We start from the raw sequence: 20172 nt of genomic DNA, 5'->3' as shown, positions 1-20172 counted from the left end.
AATAAGGCCTAAGCGATGTACAAACAAAATAAAAAAAACATTCATAATAAATACGAATATAAAAAACATAAAAGTCATATAAAATCTCAAGCTGCCAGGTTATATAGAAAAAGTCAAAGCTGCGAATCTTAGTAAACCACTTGCTTTGACAAGAAGCTTTTTTAGAAGAAGTCTGCGTTTCCTAACACAGTCGGTCCTTCGGAGTCGCCTAGGTAAGGAGTCGCAGAAGACGGGTGCCGCGGCCGAGAAGGCAGAGTCTCGTGTTGGTGTTAGGCGGGCGCGTGGAACACAAGGTAGGGCGAGTAAAACCCCGTTGAGAAGATCTCGGCAGTCGGGGGGGACTGCTCGTAAATTTTTTAACGACGCCTCAGACCACGGACCAGAATCCGAGGTTAAGAGTTTAAACGACGTCGCGGCAGTTTTGTAAAATGTAGGCTGCGCTGGGAAACGCAGACGTCTGGGACTTGCTGATAACCAGAAAGGTCTTTGCGCTGATTCTCCCGAGAAGGGCGGGTGCAATCGGCCCCCCCTCGCCTTTCACGTAAGCGGACTCTCTGCGCGCTGGTATCCAGGTTGCGCCGCCGTGGCTTCGGGTCTGTAGGAGAAGTCTGACCATAGCCCTCATGAGAGTGTCGGCTGTTTGCCAGAGGTGAAACTGTACGGCGAACTTGGAAAAAAAACCCCGCTGGTGCTACGTCAGTGTCAGGATCAGCAGAGGGGCTGAACTCCTGGGCTCAGCATCTGGGCTGAACTCCTGAGTCAAATCCGGCTGCTTGGGGAAAAACCGCAGACAAACCAAGTTAACTGCAGGCCGCCTGGGCTGCGTCTGATCGAAGTGGCAAACTAGAAGGAGACACGGGAAAGAGGTTTTGCGTTTCTGCAGGGCGCGTGGCGTGGTCAGGTGAGACAGCCTTCGTGCGGAGTGGGCCTCGGACGGAGGACTGGAGGGGGTGGTTTTCCGGCAGCACTAGATGTCGGATTCTGGGGTTCTCGACAGCTCATTACAAGGATCCCCGCCCCCCCCCCCCCCCCCCGCTGTCCCACTCAGATCCCCCGGAGATCCAGAGCCGGCTTTGAAACGCTGAATGGCAGAAGCAGATTTACAGGCCGGTGCGGGTGAAACTCCAAGGCCTGGAGGCGTTTTGGAGACCTCGACCACCCTCCCGTGTCTCGCTGCCCTTGGCACGCTCGGACGTGAAGGCCCAGAGGCCACAGAGAATCCCGCGCTGGGAGACGGAAAGCACAGTCTGGAACTTTCCAACAAGTCTTCAGTGCTGACGGAAATGTTATTTAAGGGTGGGGCCGTGCTGAAGGACCCTGACAGGGAGAGGCCTCGGCGCTCTGCTGAGAGGGAGGTGACCCGAAAGACGCCAGAGACACCTCCGCTGCACGCCACGTTTTCCTGGGGGGACGGTGACTGGAGAGAGGGGCTGTTACTCGTGCCGGGAGGCAGTTCCCAGAACCGGGCGGGTAGTTGCAAAGTCCCTGGGTACTTTCTGCCTCCCCCGATCCCGCCTGCTTTTCCCCGTGCTCACGTTTTACCCACGTAGAGGGTGGGCAGCCTGCCGACAGCCGGTTTACCCAGGGAAATGGCTTCTCCTAAACTACCCCTCGTTATAAGGCTTGCCATGCTGGGTCAGAGCAAGGGGCCATCAAGCCCAGCATCCTGGGTCCAACAGTGGCCAATCCAGGTCACAAGAACCTGGCAGGATCCCAAGGGGTAGAGAGAGTCCAAGCTGCTCATCCCAGGGATAAGCAGGGGATTTCTGCAACTCCACCTTAATATAGAAACATAGAAATGACGGCAGAAGAAGACCAATAGGCCCATCCAGCCTGCCCAGCAAGCTTCACACTTATTTTCTCATATTTCTCCGACCACTGGGTACAGGGCCCTTATTGGTAACTTTTTTGATTCTAATTCCCTTCCACCCCCACCATTGATGCAGAGAGCAGTGTTGGAGCTGCATCAAAGTGAAGTACAAGGCTTAATGTTTGGGAGTAGTAACCATCATATCGAGCAAGTTACCCTGATGTTTGTATACTCATGCTGCTCAGATCAATGCCTTGTTAGATGTTGGCTGGATGTAAATCCTATTTCTTCATTCCCCCCCTGCCGGTGAAGCAGTGAGCTGCGCTGGGTATGCATTCAAAGTGAAGATTCAAGCTTAATTAGTTAGGGGTAGTAACCACCGCAATAAGCAAGTTACTCCCACGCTTATTTGTTTACCCAGACTTTGCAATTCAATCCTTTGTTGTTGTCTGAATATAAATCCTCTTTTCTTCATTCCCCTGCATTTGAAGCAAGGTGTGTGTGTGTGTGTGTGCGCGTGCCATTGCTGTATCGCTTCTTCCCTACCCCTGCAGTAGGACTGGGTGTGTGTGTGTGTGTGTGTGTGTGTGTGTGCGTGTGTGTGCTGTATCACCTCTTCCCTACCCCTGCGGTAGGACAGGGTGTGTGTGTGTGTGTTTGTGTGTGTGTGTGTGCGCGTGCCATTGCTGTATCGCTTCTTCCCTTCCCTAACCCTGCAGTAGGACTGGGTGTGTGTGTGTGTGCGTGTGTGTGTGTGTGTGTGTGTGTGTGCTGTATCACCTCTTCCCTACCCCTGCGGTAGGACAGGGTGTGTGTGTGTGTGTGTGTGTGTGTGTGCTGTATCACCTCTTCCCTACCCCTGCAGTAGGACAGGGTGTGTGTGTGTGTGTGTGCGTGTGTGTGTGTGTGTGTGTGTGTGTGTGTGCTGTATCACCTCTTCCCTACCCCTGCAGTAGGACTGGGTGTGTGTGTGTGTGCGTGTGTGTGTGTGTGTGTGCGCTGTATCACCTCTTCCCTACCCCTGCGGTAGGACAGGGTGTGTGTGTGTGTGTGTGTGTGTGTGCTGTATCACCTCTTCCCTACCCCTGCAGTAGGACTGGGTGTGTGTGTGTGTGTGTGTGTGTGTGTGTGCTGTATCACCTCTTCCCTACCCCTGCGGTAGGACAGGGTGTGTGTGTGTGTGCGTGTGTGCGTGTGTGTGTGTGTGTGTGTGCTGTATCACCTCTTCCCTACCCCTGCGGTAGGACAGGGTGTGTGTGTGCGTGTGTGTGTGTGTGTGTGTGTGTGTGCTGTATCACCCTCTTCCCTACCCCTGCAGTAGGGACTGGGTGTGTGTGTGTGTGTGTGTGTGCGTGTGTGTGTGTGTGTGCTGTATCACCTCTTCCCTACCCCTGCGGTAGGACAGGGTGTGTGCGTGTGTGCGTGTTGGTGCGTGGTGTGTGTGGGTGTTGTGTGTGTGTGTGCTGTATCACCTCTTCCCTACCCCTGCAGTAGGACAGGGTGTGTGTGTGTGTGTGTGTGTGTGTGTGTGTGTGTGTATCACCTCTTCCCTACCCCTGCAGTAGGACTGGGTGTGTGTGTGTGTGTGTGCGTGTGTGTGTGTGTGTGTGTGTGTGCTGTATCACCTCTTCCCTACCGCTGCGGTAGGACAGGGTGTGTGTGTGTGTGTGTGTGTGTGTGTGTGTGCTGTATCACCTCTTCCCTACCCCTGCAGTAGGACTGGTGTGTGTGTGTGGTGTGTGCGTGTGTGTGTGTGTGTGCTGTATCACCTCTTCCCTACCCTGCGGTAGGACAGGGTGTGTGTGTGTGTGTGTGTGTGGTGTGTGTGTGTGTGTGCTGTATCACCTCTTCCCTACCCCTGCGGTAGGACAGGTGTGTGGTGCGTGTGCGTGTGTGTGTGTGTGTGGTGTGGTGTGCTGTATCGCTTCTTCCCTACCCCTGCAGTAGGACTGGGTGTGTGTGTGGTGGTGTGTGTGTGTGCGTTTGTGTGTGCTGTATCACCTCTTCCCTACCCCTGCGGTAGGACAGGGGTGTGGTGTGGGTGTGTGTGTGTGTGTGTGCGCGTGCCATTGCTGTATCGCTTCTTCCCTTCCCTACCCTGCAGTAGGACTGGGTGTGTGTGTATGTGCTGGGGGTGCGAGTGTGTGTGCTGTATCACCTCTTCCCTACCCCTGCGGTAGGACAGGGTGGTGTGTGTGTGGTGTGTGTGTGTGTGCTGTATCACCTCTTCCCTACCCCTGCAGTAGGACAGGGTGTGTGTGTGTGTGTGTGTGTGTGTTGCGTGTGTGTGTGTGTGTGGTGTGTGTGCTGTATCACCTCTTCCCTACCCCTGCGTGTAGGACAGGGGTGTGTGTGTGTGTGTGTGTGTGTGCTGTATCACCTCTTCCCTACCCCTGCGGTAGGACTGGGTGTGTGTGTGTGTGTGTGTGTGTGTCGAGTGGTAGTGTCGTGTGTGTGTAGCCTGCTGTATCACCTCTTCCCTACCCCTGCGGTAGACAGGGTGTGTGTGGTGGCGTGTGTGCGTGGTGGTGTGTGTGCTGTATCACCCTCTTCCCCTACCCCTGCAGTAGGACTGGGCTGTGTGTTGTGTGTGTGGTGTGCGTGTGTGTGTGTGTGCTGTATCACCTCTTCCCTACCCCTGCGGTAGGGACAGGGTGTGTGTGTGTGTGTGTGTGTGTGCGTGTGTGTGTGTGTGTGCTGAATCACCTCTTCCCTACCCCTGCGGTAGGACAGGGTGTGTGTGCGTGTGTGTGTGTGTGTGTGTGCGTGTGTGTGCTGTATCACCTCTTCCCTACCCCTGCAGTAGGACAGGGTGTGTGTGTGTGTGTGTGTGTGCTGAATCACCTCTTCCCTACCCCTGCGGTAGGACAGGGTGTGTGTGTGTGTGTGTGTGTGTGTGTGTGCGTGTGTGTGCTGTATCACCTCTTCCCTACCCCTGCAGTAGGACAGGGTGTGTGTGTGTGTGTGTGTGTGTGTGTGTGTGCGTGCCTGTGCTGTATCACCTCTTCCCTACCCCTGTGCTGCATCTACACCTCTGTCTTTCTTTCATTTGGGCCGATACAGTAAAATCGCGGGAGAGCGGGCGGGCGCACAGGCCACTCTCCTGTGCGCGCGATTCAGTATCTTAATTTATTTAAATTAGAGCCTACCCTTTGGGTAGGCGCTAATTTCTGAAAGTAAAATGTGCGGCTTGGCTGCACATTTTACTTTCTGTATCGCGCGGGAATACCTAATAGCGCCCGCAACGTGCATTTGCACGTTGCGGGCGCTATTAGGTTCGGGGGGGTTGGAAGCGTATTTTGGACGCGCTATTACCCCTTATTGAATAAGAGGTAAAGCCAGCGCGTCCAATTGCCGGCTAACAGTGCGCTCTGCCGGAGCGCACTGTACTGTATCGGCCCGATTGTGAGGAGCGTCGCTGGTAATGGGAGGGCTGCAGGCAGGGCCTTGCTTTGGCAGAAGTGTTCCTCTGGCCACAGCTGGGCTCACACTTTCCTTAAAAGCTTGGACCAGTGAATGAATGCGGATCCGGACGTGGCGTGGCCCCTGATTGCAGTTTCCTTGTGTCTTAGGCTGGCGTGAAGCACCTCCTGCCAGAGGTGAAGGCGCAGGATGAGGGCAAGATGTGTGTGGTCATCGACCTGGACGAAACCTTAGTTCACAGCTCATTCAAGGTCATTATCTCCCCTCCCTGCTTTCTGTGCCAGGGGCTGCTCCTCTCCCTTCCCCTTGCCTCTTTTCTTCCCTCCTCTCTCCCCTTCCCGTGTCTGCCTCCCCTTCACTGTAGCCTCTCATTCCCCAATGTCCGCCTTGGCCTTGGCTGCGCTGGTATTTGCCCAGCTCTCCCACCATCAGAGCCAGAGCGTCCGTTAGGCAAACTCAGGGGGGGTCGTCTATGGCACCAACCAGTAGGGGGCGCAGAAGAGCAGATTGGGCTCCCGCTCGCGGCAAAGAAGCAATAAAGATTCATCGCACCGCGAGCCGCGCCCAACCTGCTCACGGCCCTGAGAAGCGCACAGCCGGCGGCGCGAATGAGGTAGGAGTCGGGGCGAGACCGGGGAGTGGCGGAGTGGTGTCATGGGGGGGCATCGGCACGAGGCAGAAGGATCGCCTGGGCCACCTAATACCCTCGCACCGTCCCTGCCCACCATTCAGGATCCTGCTCCCGGCTCAGTCACTCCCACAGCAGCCAGGAGAGCAGGAAGGCCCAGGTACAGGAGGCTGAAGATCAGAGAGGGTCTGGGACATAAGCCCAGGATTCCTGGCTCTCTCTGACTCCCTGTGAGTCACTTTCTCTCCCTGTGCCTCAGCTCTAATCCCAGCTCTGTCACTGACTCTCTGTGTGACCCTGGGGTGAGTCCCTTTATCTCCCTGTGCCTCAGCTCTAATCCCAGCTCTGCCACTGACTCTCTGTGTGACCCTGGGGTGAGTCACTTTATCTCCCTGTGCCTCAGCTCTAATCCCAGCTCTGCCACTTACTCTCTGTGTGACCCTGGGGTGAGTCACTTTATCTCCCTGTGCCTCAGCTCTAATCCCAGCTCTGCCACTGACTCTCTGTGACCCTGGGGTGAGTCACTTTATCCCCCTGTGCCTCAGCTCTAATCCCAGCTCTGCCACTGACTCTCTGTGTGACCCTGGGGTGAGTCACTTTATCTCCCTGTGCCTCAGTTCTAATCCCAGCTCTGTCACTGACTCTCTGTGTGACCCTGGGGTGAGTCACTTTATCTTCCTGTGCCTCAGCTCTAATTCCAGCTCTGTCACTGACTCTCTGTGTGACCCTGGGGTGAGTCACTTTATCTCCCTGTGCCTCAGTTCTAATCCCAGCTCTGTCACTGACTCTCTGTGTGACCCTGGGGTGAGTCACTTTATCTCCCTGTGCCTCAGCTCTAATCCCAGCTCTGCCACTGACTCTCTGTGTGACCCTGGGGTGAGTCACTTTATCCCCCTGTGCCTCAGCTCTAATCCCAGCTCTGCCACTGACTCTCTGTGTGACCCTGGGGTGAGTCACTTTCTCTCCCTGTGCCTCAGCTCTAATCCCAGCTCTGTCACTGACTCTCTGTGTGACCCTGGGGTGAGTCACTTTCTCTCCCTGTGCCTCAGCTCTAATCCCAGCTCTGCCACTGACTCTCTGTGTGACCCTGGGGTGAGTCACTTTATCCCCCTGTGCCTCAGCTCTAATCCCAGCTCTGCCACTGACTCTCTGTGTGACCCTGGGGTGAGTCACTTTATCTCCCTGTGCCTCAGCTCTAATCCCAGCTCTGCCACTGACTCTCTGTGTGACCCTGGGGTGAGTCACTTTATCCCCCTGTGCCTCAGCTCTAATCCCAGCTCTGCCACTGACTCTCTGTGTGACCCTGGGGTGAGTCACTTTATCTCCCTGTGCCTCAGTTCTAATCCCAGCTCTGCCACTGACTCTCTGTGTGACCCTGGGGTGAGTCACTTTCTCTCCCTGTGCCTCAGTTCTAATCCCAGCTCTGCCACTGACTCTCTGTGTGACCCTGGGGTGAGTCACTTTATCCCCCTGTGCCTCAGTTCTAATCCCAGCTCTGCCACTGACTCTCTGTGTGACCCTGGGGTGAATCACTTTATCCCCCTGTGCCTCAGTTCTAATCCCAGCTCTGCCACTGACTCTCTGTGTGACCCTGGGGTGAGTCACTTTATCCCCCTGTGCCTCAGCTCTAATCCCAGCTCTGTCACTGACTCTCTGTGTGACCCTGGGGTGAGTCACTTTATCTCCCTGTGCTCAGCTCTAATCCCAGCTCTGTCACTGGCTCTCTGTGTGACCCTGGGGTGAGTCACTTTATCTCCCTGTGCCTCAGTTCTAATCCCAGCTCTGTCACTGACTCTCTGTGTGACCCTGGGGTGAGTCACTTTATCTCCCTGTGCCTCAGTTCTAATCCCAGCTCTGTCACTGACTCTCTGTGTGATCCTGGGGTGAGTCACTTTATCTCCCTGTGCCTCAGTTCTAATCCCAGCTCTGTCACTGACTCTCTGTGTGACCCTGGGTGAGTCACTTTATCCCCCTGTGCCTCAGTTCTAATCCCAGCTCTGTCACTGACTCTCTGTGTGACCCTGGGGTGAGTCACTTTATCTCCCTGTGCCTCAGTTCTAATCCCAGCTCTGTCACTGACTCTCTGTGTGACCCTGGGGTGAGTCACTTTATCTCCCTGTGCCTCAGTTCTAATCCCAGCTCTGTCACTGACTCTCTGTCTGACCCTGGGGTGAGTCACTTTATCTCCCTGTGCCTCAGCTCTAATCCCAGCTCTGTCACTGACTCTCTGTGTGACCCTAGGGTGAGTCACTTTATCTCCCTGTGCCTCAGTTCTAATCCCAGCTCTGTCACTGACTCTCTGTGTGACCCTGGGTGAGTCACTTTATCTCCCCGTGCCTCAGTTCTAATCCCAGCTCTGTCACTGACTCTCTGTGTGACCCTGGGGTGAGTCACTTTATCTCCCCGTGCCTCAGCTCTAATCCCAGCTCTGTCACTGACTCTCTGTGTGACCCTGGGGTGAGTCACTTTATCTCCCCGTGCCTCAGCTCTAATCCCAGCTCTGTCACTGACTCTCTGTGTGACCCTGGGGTGAGTCACTTTATCCCCCTGTGCCTCAGTTCTAATCCCAGCTCTGTCACTGACTCTCTGTGTGACCCTGGGTGAGTCACTTTATCTCCCTGTGCCTCAGCTTCTAATCCCAGCTCTGTCACTGACTCTCTGTGTGACCCTGGGGTGAGTCACTTTATCTCCCCTGTGCCTCAGTTCTAATCCCCGCTCTGTCACTGACTCTCTGTGTGACCCTGGGTGAGTCACTTTATCCCCCTGTGCCTCAGTTCTAATCCCAGCTCTGTCACTGACTCTCTGTGTGACCCTGGGTGAGTCACTTTATCTCCCCTGTGCCTCAGCTTCTAATCCCAGCTCTGTCACTGACTCTCTGTGTGACCCTGGGTGAGTCACTTTATCCCCTGTGCCTCAGTTCTAATCCCAGCTCTGTCACTGACTCTCTGTGTGACCCTGGGGTGAGTCACTTTATCTCCCCTGTGCCTCAGTTCTAATCCCAGCTCTGCCACTGACTCTCTGTGTGACCCTGGGTGAGTCACTTTATCCCCCTGTGCCTCAGTTCTAATCCCAGCTCTGCCACTGACTCTCTGTGTGACCCTGGGGTGAGTCACTTTATCCCCCTGTGCCTCAGTTCTAATCCCCAGCTCTGCCACTGACTCTCTGTGTGACCCTGGGGTGAGTCACTTTATCTCCCTGTGCCTCAGCTCTAATCCCAGCTCTGTCACTGACTCTCTGTGTGACCCTGGGGTGAGTCACTTTATCTCCCTGTGCCTCAGTTCTAATCCCAGCTCTGTCACTGACTCTCTGTGTGACCCTGGGGTGAGTCACTTTATCTCCCTGTGCCTCAGTTCTAATCCCAGCTCTGTCACTGACTCTCTGTGTGACCCTGGGTGAGTCACTTTATCTCCCCTGTGCCTCAGTTCTAATCCCAGCTCTGTCACTGACTCTCTGTGTGACCCTGGGGTGAGTCACTTTATCCCCCTGTGCCTCAGTTCTAATCCCAGCTCTGTCACTGACTCTCTGTGTGACCCTGGGGTGAGTCACTTTATCTCCCTGTGCCTCAGTTCTAATCCCAGCTCTGTCACTGACTCTCTGTGTGACCCTGGGGTGAGTCACTTTATCTCCCTGTGCCTCAGTTCTAATCCCAGCTATGTCACTGACTCTCTGTGTGACCCTGGGGTGAGTCACTTTATCTCCCTGTGCCTCAGCTCTAATCCCAGCTCTGTCACTGACTCTCTGTGTGACCCTAGGGTGAGTCACTTTATCTCCCTGTGCCTCAGTTCTAATCCCAGCTCTGTCACTGACTCTCTGTGTGACCCTGGGGTGAGTCACTTTATCTCCCCGTGCCTCAGTTCTAATCCCAGCTCTGTCACTGACTCTCTGTGTGACCCTGGGGTGAGTCACTTTATCTCCCTGTGCCTCAGCTCTAATCCCAGCTCTGCCACTGACTCTGTGTGACCCTGGGGTGAGTCACTTTATCTCCCTGTGCCTCAGATCTAATCCCAGCTCTGTCACTGACTCTCTGTGTGACCCTGGGGTGAGTCACTTTATCTCCCTGTGCCTCAGTTCTAATCCCAGCTCTGTCACTGACTCTCTGTGTGACCCTGGGGTGAGTCACTTTATCTCCCTGTGCCTCAGTTCTAATCCCAGCTCTGTCACTGACTCTCTGTGTGACCCTGGGGTGAGTCACTTTATCTCCCTGTGCCTCAGCTCTAATCCCAGCTCTGCCACTGACTCTCTGTGTGACCCTGGGGTGAGTCACTTTATCCCCCTGTGCCTCAGCTCTAATCCCAGCTCTGCCACTGACTCTCTGTGTGACCCTGGGGTGAGTCACTTTCTCTCCCTGTGCCTCAGTTCTAATCCCAGCTCTGCCACTGACTCTCTGTGTGACCCTGGGGTGAGTCACTTTATCCCCCTGTGCCTCAGTTCTAATCCCAGCTCTGCCACTGACTCTCTGTGTGACCCTGGGGTGAGTCACTTTATCCCCCTGTGCCTCAGTTCTAATCCCAGCCCTGCCACTGACTCTCTGTGTGACCCTGGGGTGAGTCACTTTATCCCCCTGTGCCTCAGCTCTAATCCCAGCTCTGTCACTGACTCTCTGTGTGACCCTGGGGTGAGTCACTTTATCCCCCTGTGCCTCAGCTCTAATCCCAGCTCTGTCACTGACTCTCTGTGTGACCCTGGGGTGAGTCACGTTATCTCCCTGTGCCTCAGCTCTAATCCCAGCTCTGTCACTGACTCTCTGTGTGACCCTGGGGTGAGTCACTTTATCTCCCTGTGCCTCAGTTCTAATCCCAGCTCTGTCACTGACTCTCTGTGTGACCCTGGGGTGAGTCACTTTATCTCCCTGTGCCTCAGTTCTAATCCCAGCTCTGTCACTGACTCTCTGTGTGACCCTGGGGTGAGTCACTTTATCTCCCTGTGCCTCAGTTCTAATCCCAGCTCTGTCACTGACTCTCTGTGTGACCCTGGGGTGAGTCACTTTATCCCCCTGTGCCTCAGTTCTAATCCCAGCTCTGTCACTGACTCTCTGTGTGACCCTGGGGTGAGTCACTTTATCTCCCTGTGCCTCAGTTCTAATCCCAGCTCTGTCACTGACTCTCTGTGTGACCCTGGGGTGAGTCACTTTATCTCCCTGTGCCTCAGCTCTAATCCCAGCTCTGTCACTGACTCTCTGTGTGACCCTGGGGTGAGTCACTTTATCTCCCTGTGCCTCAGTTCTAATCCCAGCTCTGTCACTGACTCTCTGTGTGACTCTGGGGTGAGTCACTTTATCTCCCTGTGCCTCAGTTCTAATCCCAGCTCTGTCACTGACTCTCTGTGTTACCCTGGGGTGAGTCACTTTATCTCCCTGTGCCTCAGCTCTAATCCCAGCTCTGTCACTGACTCTCTGTGTGACCCTGGGGTGAGTCACTTTATCTCCCTGTGCCTCAGCTCTAATCCCAGCTCTGTCACTGACTCTCTGTGTTACCCTGGGTGAGTCACTTTATCTCCCTGTGCCTCAGTTCTAATCCCAGCTCTGTCACTGACTCTCTGTGTGACCCTGGGGTGAGTCACTTTATCTTCCTGTGCCTCAGCTCTAATCCCAGCTCTGTCACTGACTCTCTGTGTGACCCTGGGTGAGTCACTTTATCTCCCTGTGCCTCAGTTCTAATCCCAGCTCTGTCACTTACTCTCTGTGTGACCCTGGGGTGAGTCACTTTATCTTCCTGTGCCTCAGCTCTAATCCCAGCTCTGTCACTGACTCTCTGTGTGACCCTGGGGTGAGTCACTTTATCTCCCTGTGCCTCAGTTCTAATCCCAGCTCTGTCACTGACTCTCTGTGTGACCCTGGGGTGAGTCACTTTATCTTCCTGTGCCTCAGCTCTAATCCCAGCTCTGTCACTGACTCTCTGTGTGACCCTGGGGTGAGTCACTTTATCTCCCTGTGCCTCAGTTCTAATCCCAGCTCTGTCACTTACTCTCTGTGTGACCCTGGGATGAGTCACTTTATCTCCCTGTGCCTCATTTCTAATCCCAGCTCCGTCAGTTACTCTCTCTGTGACCCTGGGGTGAGTCACTTTATCTCCCTGTGCCTCAGCTCTAATCCCAGCTCTGTCACTGACTCTCTGTGTGACCCTGGGGTGAGTCACTTTATCTCCCTGTGCCTCAGTTCTAATCCCAGCTCTGTCACTGACTCTCTGTGTGACCCTGGGATGAGTCACTTTATCTCCCTGTGCCTCAGCTCTAATCACAGCTCTGTCACTGACTCTCTGTGTGACCCTGGGGTGAGTCACTTTATCTCCCTGTGCCTCATTTCTAATCCCAGCTCCGTCAGTTACTCTCTCTGTGACCCTGGGGTGAGTCACTTTTTCTCTCTGTGCCTCAGCTCTAATCCCAGCTCCGTCAGTTACTCTCTGTGGGACCCTGGGGTGAATCCCTTTATCTCCCTGTGCCTCAGCTCTAATCCCAGCTCTGTCACTGACTCTCTCTGTGACCCTGGGGTGAGTCACTATCTCTCTGTGTCTCAGTTCTAATCCCAGCTCTGTCACTGACTCTCTGTGTGACCCTGGGGTGAGTCACTTTATCTCCCTGTGCCTCATTTCTAATCCCAGCTCCGTCAGTTACTCTCTCTGTGACCCTGGGGTGAGTCACTTTATCTCCCTGTGCCTCAGCTCTAATCCCAGCTCTGTCACTGACTCTCTGTGTGACCCTGGGGTGAGTCACTTTATCTCCCTGTGCCTCAGCTCTAATCCCAGCTCTGTTACTCTCTCTGTGACCCTGGGGTGAGTCACCTTATCTCTCTGTGCCTCAGTTCTAATCCCAGCTCTGTCACTGACTCTCTGTGTGACCCTGGGGTGAGTCACTTTATCTCCCTGTGCCTCATTTCTAATCCCAGCTCCGTCAGTTACTCTCTCTGTGACCCTGGGGTGAGTCACCTTATCTCTCTGTGCCTCAGTTCTAATCCCAGCTCTGTCACTGACTCTCTGTGTGACCCTGGGGTGAGTCACTTTATCTCCCTGTGCCTCATTTCTAATCCCAGCTCCGTCAGTTACTCTCTCTGTGACCCTGGGGTGAGTCACTTTATCTCCCTGTGGCTCAGGTCTAATCCCAGCTCTGTCACTGACTCTCTGTGTGACCTTGGGTGAGTCACTTTATCTCCTTGTGCCTCAGTTCTAATCCCAGCTCTGCCCCTGACTCTCTGTGTGACCCTGGGTGAGTCACTTTATCTCCCTGTGCCTCAGTTCTAATCCCAGCTCTGTCACTGACTCTCTCTGTGACCCTGGGGTGAGTCACTTTATCTCCCTGTGCCTCAGTTCTAATCCCAGCTCTGTCACTGACTCTCTCTGTGACCCTGGGGTGAGTCACCTTATCTCTCTGTGCCTCAGTTCTAATCCCAGCTCTATCACTGACTCTCTGTGTGACCCTGGGGTGAGTCACTTTATCTCCCTGTGCCTCATTTCTAATCCCAGCTCCGTCAGTTACTCTCTCTGTGACCCTGGGGTGAGTCACTTTATCTCCCTGTGCCTCAGTTCTAATCCCAGCTCTGTCACTGACTCTCTGTGTGACCCTGGGGTGAGTCACTTTATCTCCCTGTGCCTCAGCTCTAATCCCAGCTCTGTCACTGACTCTCTGTGTGACCCTGGGGTGAGTCACTTTATCTCCCCTGTGCCTCAGTTCTAATCCCAGCTCTGTCACTGACTCTCTGTGTGACCCTGGGGTGAGTCACTTTATCTCCCTGTGCCTCAGTTCTAATCCCAGCTCTGTCACTGACTCTCTGTGTGACCCTGGGTGAGTCACTTTATCCCCCTGTGCCTCAGTTCTAATCCCAGCTCTGTCACTGACTCTCTGTGTGACCCTGGGGTGAGTCACTTTATCTCCCTGTGCCTCAGTTCTAATCCCAGCTCTGTCACTGACTCTCTGTGTGACCCTGGGGTGAGTCACTTTATCTCCCTGTGCCTCAGCTCTAATCCCAGCTCTGTCACTGACTCTCTGTGTGACCCTAGGGTGAGTCACTTTATCTCCCTGTGCCTCAGTTCTAATCCCAGCTCTGTCACTGACTCTCTGTGTGACCCTGGGGTGAGTCACTTTATCTCCCCGTGCCTCAGTTCTAATCCCAGCTCTGTCACTGACTCTCTGTGTGACCCTGGGGTGAGTCACTTTATCTCCCTGTGCCTCAGCTTCTAATCCCAGCTCTGCCACTGACTCTGTGTGACCCTGGGGTGAGTCACTTTATCTCCCTGTGCCTCAGATCTAATCCCAGCTCTGTCACTGACTCTCTGTGTGACCCTGGGGTGAGTCACTTTATCTCCCTGTGCCTCAGTTCTAATCCCAGCTCTGTCACTGACTCTCTGTGTGACCCTGGGGTGAGTCACTTTATCTCCCTGTGCCTCAGTTCTAATCCCAGCTCTGTCACTGACTCTCTGTGTGACCCTGGGGTGAGTCACTTTATCTCCCTGTGCCTCAGCTCTAATCCCAGCTCTGCCACTGACTCTCTGTGTGACCCTGGGGTGAGTCACTTTATCCCCCTGTGCCTCAGCTCTAATCCCAGCTCTGCCACTGACTCTCTGTGTGACCCTGGGGTCAGTCACTTTCTCTCCCTGTGCCTCAGTTCTAATCCCAGCTCTGCCACTGACTCTCTGTGTGACCCTGGGGTGAGTCACTTTATCCCCCTGTGCCTCAGTTCTAATCCCAGCTCTGCCACTGACTCTCTGTGTGACCCTGGGGTGAGTCACTTTATCCCCCTGTGCCTCAGCTCTAATCCCAGCTCTGTCACTGACTCTCTGTGTGACCCTGGGGTGAGTCACTTTATCCCCCTGTGCCTCAGCTCTAATCCCAGCTCTGTCACTGACTCTCTGTGTGACCCTGGGGTGAGTCACGTTATCTCCCTGTGCCTCAGCTCTAATCCCAGCTCTGTCACTGACTCTCTGTGTGACCCTGGGGTGAGTCACTTTATCTCCCTGTGCCTCAGTTCTAATCCCAGCTCTGTCACTGACTCTCTGTGTGACCCTGGGGTGAGTCACTTTATCTCCCTGTGCCTCAGTTCTAATCCCAGCTCTGTCACTGACTCTCTGTGTGACCCTGGGGTGAGTCACTTTATCTCCCTGTGCCTCAGTTCTAATCCCAGCTCTGTCACTGACTCTCTGTGTGACCCTGGGGTGAGTCACTTTATCCCCCTGTGCCTCAGTTCTAATCCCAGCTCTGTCACTGACTCTCTGTGTGACCCTGGGGTGAGTCACCTTATCTCTCTGTGCCTCAGTTCTAATCCCAGCTCTATCACTGACTCTCTGTGTGACCCTGGGGTGAGTCACTTTATCTCCCTGTGCCTCATTTCTAATCCCAGCTCCGTCAGTTACTCTCTCTGTGACCCTGGGGTGAGTCACTTTATCTCCCTGTGCCTCAGTTCTAATCCCAGCTCTGTCACTGACTCTCTGTGTGACCCTGGGGTGAGTCACTTTATCTCCCTGTGCCTCAGCTCTAATCCCAGCTCTGTTACTGACTCTCTCTGTGACCCTGGGGTGAGTCAGCTTATCTCTCTGTGCCTCAGTTCTAATCCCAGCTCTGTCACTGACTCTCTGTGTGACCCTGGGGTGAGTCACTTTATCTCCTTTTGCCTCAGTTCTAATCCCAGCTCTGTCACTGACTCTCTCTGTGACCCTGGGGTGAGTCACTTTATCTCCCTGTGGCTCAGGTCTAATCCCAGCTCTGTCACTGACTCTCTGTGTGACCCTGGGGTGAGTCACTTTATCTCCCTGTGCCTCAGTTCTAATCCCAGGTCTGTCACTGACTCTCTGTGTGACCCTGGGGTGAGTCACTTTATCTCCCTGTGCCTCAGTTCTAATCCCAGCTCTGTCACTGACTCTCTGTGTGACCCTGGGGTGAGTCACTTTATCTCCCTGTGCCTCAGTTCTAATCCCAGCTCTGTCACTGACTCTCTGTGTGACCCTGGGGTGAGTCACTTTATCTCCTTGTGCGTCAGTTCTAATCCCAGCTCTGTCACTGACTCTCTCTGTGACCCTGGGGTGAGTCACTTTATCTCCTTGTGCCTCAGTTCTAATCCCAGCTCTGCCCCTGACTCTCTGTGTGACCCTGGGGTGAGTCACTTTATCTCCCTGTGCCTCAGTTGTAATCCCAGCTCTGCCCCGACACCCTGGCTGGCCCTGGACGAGTCCTTTCATGTCAGGTAATTCTGGGGCCTTTATCTCAGTTGCAGGCCACAAATGAAGAGGTAATAATTCTCCGGCAGGGACAGTGATCTGGGAGAAGAGAACTGGGGCTGTAAAGTGGGAGAATTTCAGGACAGGTGACCCCCGAGTGACAGCCCTGGGGAGCCCCCGTCAGGAGCTCAGTGCCCACCTTATTCCTGGCTCTTTCCCCTTCAGGCTTTTTTCTCATCTTCTGTCTCTCCACCCCCGTCTCTTTCTGCACTTTTTTTGGGGTGGAGGAGGCCCTCACCTGTGCTCTCTTCTCTCTGCAGCCGGTAAACAATGCGGATTTTATCATTCCTGTGGAAATTGACGGCACGGTTCACCAGGTGAGGCGGCTGGGAGGGGCTGGGGGGAAGCCGCGCGCTGAGTGAGCAGGGTTGGGGAGGGGGCGTGGGGGGTCAGACTGCTCGTGAGTACGTTTTCACCTGCGGTGTTTGCAGCAGTTGTGAAAGTTAAACGTGTGCAGGCGTTTCTACTTTGGAAAGGGTTTTCAGGGAAGCGGCAGGAGCGCGCCGCCGAGCCCTGCACCCCAGAGGCGGCTGCAGGCACGTCCTGGCCTGTAGAACGTGTTTGAGGTCCTGTGCTGTGCCAGATTATTTTAGCCCCCCCCCCCCCCCTGACTCTCCCTGTTCCCGCGCAGTCAGCTGAGAACGACAGGAGCCGGGCTGTCGGTGTGCCTAGGAGTGGTCTCGGAGTCCCGTGGCGGACGGAAGACGGCGCCGGAGCACGGCGGCGCCGGCGGCTCACGTCCCTGGGAGGAGGAGGAGGAGGAGGAAGAGTCGGAGGCCCGTCATGGCCAGGACCTGCTTCAAGTAATCCAGGATAGGCTGTGCTCACTGCCTCCGGCCTGCCCTCGATTGCTTGGGCCGGGGGCTGGCCCCGCACGTCGCTGGGACTCGGACGCAGCTCGGCCGCCCTGGCCCCCGTGGTCGTGGCTCTGTGTGCTCCTGCCGCGTCCGCGCCCCTCACGCCGCTGCCTCTGTGTTGCAGGTGTACGTATTAAAGCGACCGCATGTGGACGAGTTCCTGAGGAGAATGGGGGAGCTCTTTGAATGCGTGCTCTTTACTGCCAGCCTGGCGAAGGTAAGTGACCACCATGAGAGACCACCATGAGAGATCACCATGAGAGATCACCATGAGAGACCACCATGAGAGACCACCATGAGAGATCAAGCCGTGCCCACCTCCTGCCGGGAGCTCTTCCTGCCTCGTTCCACGTTTGCTCTCTCACGCGCCCCCTGAAAGTACTGTGAGAGTCGGGGCCTGTTGAAGGCAGGGCTCCATGGTTGGTGGTGGGGGGAGAAGGGGACAGGTGTCTGGAACTGGTGATGGCACTGCTGGGGAGATGGGTCAGGGTGAAGTGGTGAAGACACTGGTGGGCAGCGATGATGTGGAAGATCAGAGTCTAGTGATTGCTCTGGTGAGGACAGGGTCAAAGGCTGGTCAGGTACTGGTATGGCTTTGGGGTCAGAGTCTGATGATAACCCTAGTGGAGAGGGGGTTAGGGACTGGTGAAACCTCTGGTGGGGGCATTAGGTATTGGCACTGGTGGAGAAGGGGGGCAGAGGCTGGTGAAGACACCAGTGAGGAAGGGGGGTCAGGGACTGGTGATGGCAGTGATGTGGAGGTGGATCCAGGGGATTGTCAAGTACTGTTGGTGGCATTAGGGGAGGTCAGGATCTGATGATGGCACTGGTGGGGAGGGTCAGGTTCTGATGATGGCACTGGTGGGGAGGGGGGGTGAGAAAGTGGTCAAGTACTGGTGGTGTGTTGGGGTCCAGGTCTGGTGATGCCATTAGTGGGGATGGGAATCAAGGGTTGGTGCAGACACTGGTGGGCAGTGGGTCAGGAGCTGGTCAGGTATTACTGGCGCAATTGGGGGTCAGAATATAGGGATGACACAGGTGCTGGTCGGGTACTGGTTGTAGTGTTGAGATTCAGGGTCTGATGATGGTGCTAGTGGAGAGTGAGGTCTGGGAATGGGTCAGGGGTTGGTGAAGAACCCGGTGGGGTCAGAGATTGGTGATGGCTTGGATGTCAGGTCATTGGGTCACAGGATGAAGATCTGGTGCAGTTTTTTGATAGTTTTCCAGATTTCTGCCATGTTTTCAGCTCAGGTTGTAGCTTGCTAGCCCCTTGGTTAAATTACCTTACATGCGGTATATGGAATTCAATAAATAATAGTTAAAATTATGAGGAAAGTTTTCTAACTTTCATTAGGGAATGGATGTCAGGAGGATTATGGCTGAAGGGACTGATAATTAGAGATGTGAATCGGAACTGAAATCGGATCCGATTCTGGTTCCGATTCACATCTCTACTGATAATCATGATGAAAGTGTAACTGACCCCAGTTGTCTGTAATCTCATTGGTGGAGAATAAGGAAGACCTGTTAACATTGAGATGCCTGCATTCCCATTGGCTGAGATGCTGGGAAATTGTAATTCTGTTGGGTGAGGAGGCATTTTGGATTCAATGTCTGTAATCTTGTTGGTTGAGTTGGGACAAAGAGGTAGATGACAATAACATTATTAATTGATTTGAAAAATGGGGATAGATGTCTTTAATTTCATTGGGTGAGTTGGGTCACTGGGGTAAAAGTGGTTAATTTTATTGGGTGAGTTGGGACACTGAGGTAGATGTTTGTGGGATTTGGGACACTGAGGTAGATGTTTGTGATCTCATTGGGGGAGATGGGACACTGAGGTAGATGTTTGCGATCTCATTGGGGGAGGTGGGACACTGAGGTAGATGTTTGTAATCTCATTGGGGCAGTTGGGACACTGAGGTAGATGTTTGTAATCTCATTGGGGCAGTTGGGACACTGAGGTAGATGTTTGCAATCTCATTGGGGGAGATGGGACACTGAGGTAGATGTTTGTAATCTCATTGGGGCAGTTGGGACACTGAGGTAGATGTTTGTAATCTCATTGGGGCAGTTGGGACACTGAGGTAGATGTTTTGTGATCTCATTGGGGCAGTTGGGACACTGAGGTAGATGTTTGTGATCTCATTGGGGGAGGTGGGACACTGAGGTAGATGTTTGTAATCTCATTGGGGCAGTTGGGACACTGAGGTAGATGTTTGCAATCTCATTGGGGGAGTTGGGACACTGAGGTAGATGTTTGTAATCTCATTGGGGCAGTTGGGACACTGAGGTAGATGTTTGTAATCTCATTGGGGCAGTTGGGACACTGAGGTAGATGTTTGTGATCTCATTGGGGGAGGTGGGACACTGAGGTAGATGTTTGTAATCTCATTGGGGCAGTTGGGACACTGAGGTAGATGTTTGCAATCTCATTGGGGGAGTTGGGACACTGAGGTAGATGTTTGTAATCTCATTGGGGGAGTTGGGACACTGAGGTAGATGTTTGTGATCTCATTGGGGGAGGTGGGACACTGAGGTAGATGTTTGTAATCTCATTGGGGCAGTTGGGACACTGAGGTAGATGTTTGCAATCTCATTGGGGCAGTTGGGACACTGAGGTAGATGTTTGCGATCTCATTGGGGGAGTTGGGACACTGAGGTAGATGTTTGCAATCTCATTGGGGCAGTTGGGACACTGAGGTAGATGTTTGCAATCTCATTGGGGGAGTTGGGACACTGAGGCAGATGTTTGTAATCTCATTGGGGCAGTTGGGACACTGAGGTAGATGTTTGTGATCTCATTGGGGGAGGTGGGACACTGAGGTAGATGTTTGTAATCTCATTGGGGCAGTTGGGACACTGAGGTAGATGTTTGCGATCTCATTGGGGCAGTTGGGACACTGAGGTAGATGTTTGCGATCTCATTGGGGGAGTTGGGACACTGAGGTAGATGTTTGTAATCTCATTGGGGCAGTTGGGACACTGAGGTAGATGTTTGCGATCTCATTGGGGCAGTTGGGACACTGAGGTAGATGTTTGCGATCTCATTGGGGGAGTTGGGACACTGAGGTAGATGTTTGCAATCTCATTGGGGCAGTTGGGACACTTAGGTAGATGTTTGCGATCTCATTGGGGGAGTTGGGACACTGAGGTAGATGTTTGCGATCTCATTGGGGGAGTTGGGACACTGAGGTAGATGTTTGCGATCTCATTGGGGGAGATGGGACACTGAGGTAGATGTTTGCGATCTCA

The 20172-nt window shown here is 54.0% G+C and overlaps 1 protein-coding gene across 1 annotated transcript in view; it reads left to right on the top strand.

The window, feature by feature from the left end:
* CTDSP1 (CTD small phosphatase 1) overlaps positions 1-20172 on the top strand; it is an 89412-nt gene that overhangs the window by 51066 nt on the left and 18174 nt on the right. The window contains exons 3-5 of the mRNA XM_029605056.1: positions 5383-5484; positions 16321-16377; positions 17042-17134. Of these exons, the coding sequence (XP_029460916.1) occupies positions 5383-5484; positions 16321-16377; positions 17042-17134 (252 nt within the window). The remainder of the gene's footprint in view (positions 1-5382; positions 5485-16320; positions 16378-17041; positions 17135-20172) is intronic.

Source organism: Rhinatrema bivittatum, chromosome 6 (genome assembly GCF_901001135.1).
Source record: "Rhinatrema bivittatum chromosome 6, aRhiBiv1.1, whole genome shotgun sequence".
NCBI lineage: Eukaryota > Metazoa > Chordata > Amphibia > Gymnophiona > Rhinatrematidae > Rhinatrema > Rhinatrema bivittatum.
Note: the sequence above shows the minus strand (reverse complement) of the source record. Positions and strands in the feature narration are given on the sequence as shown.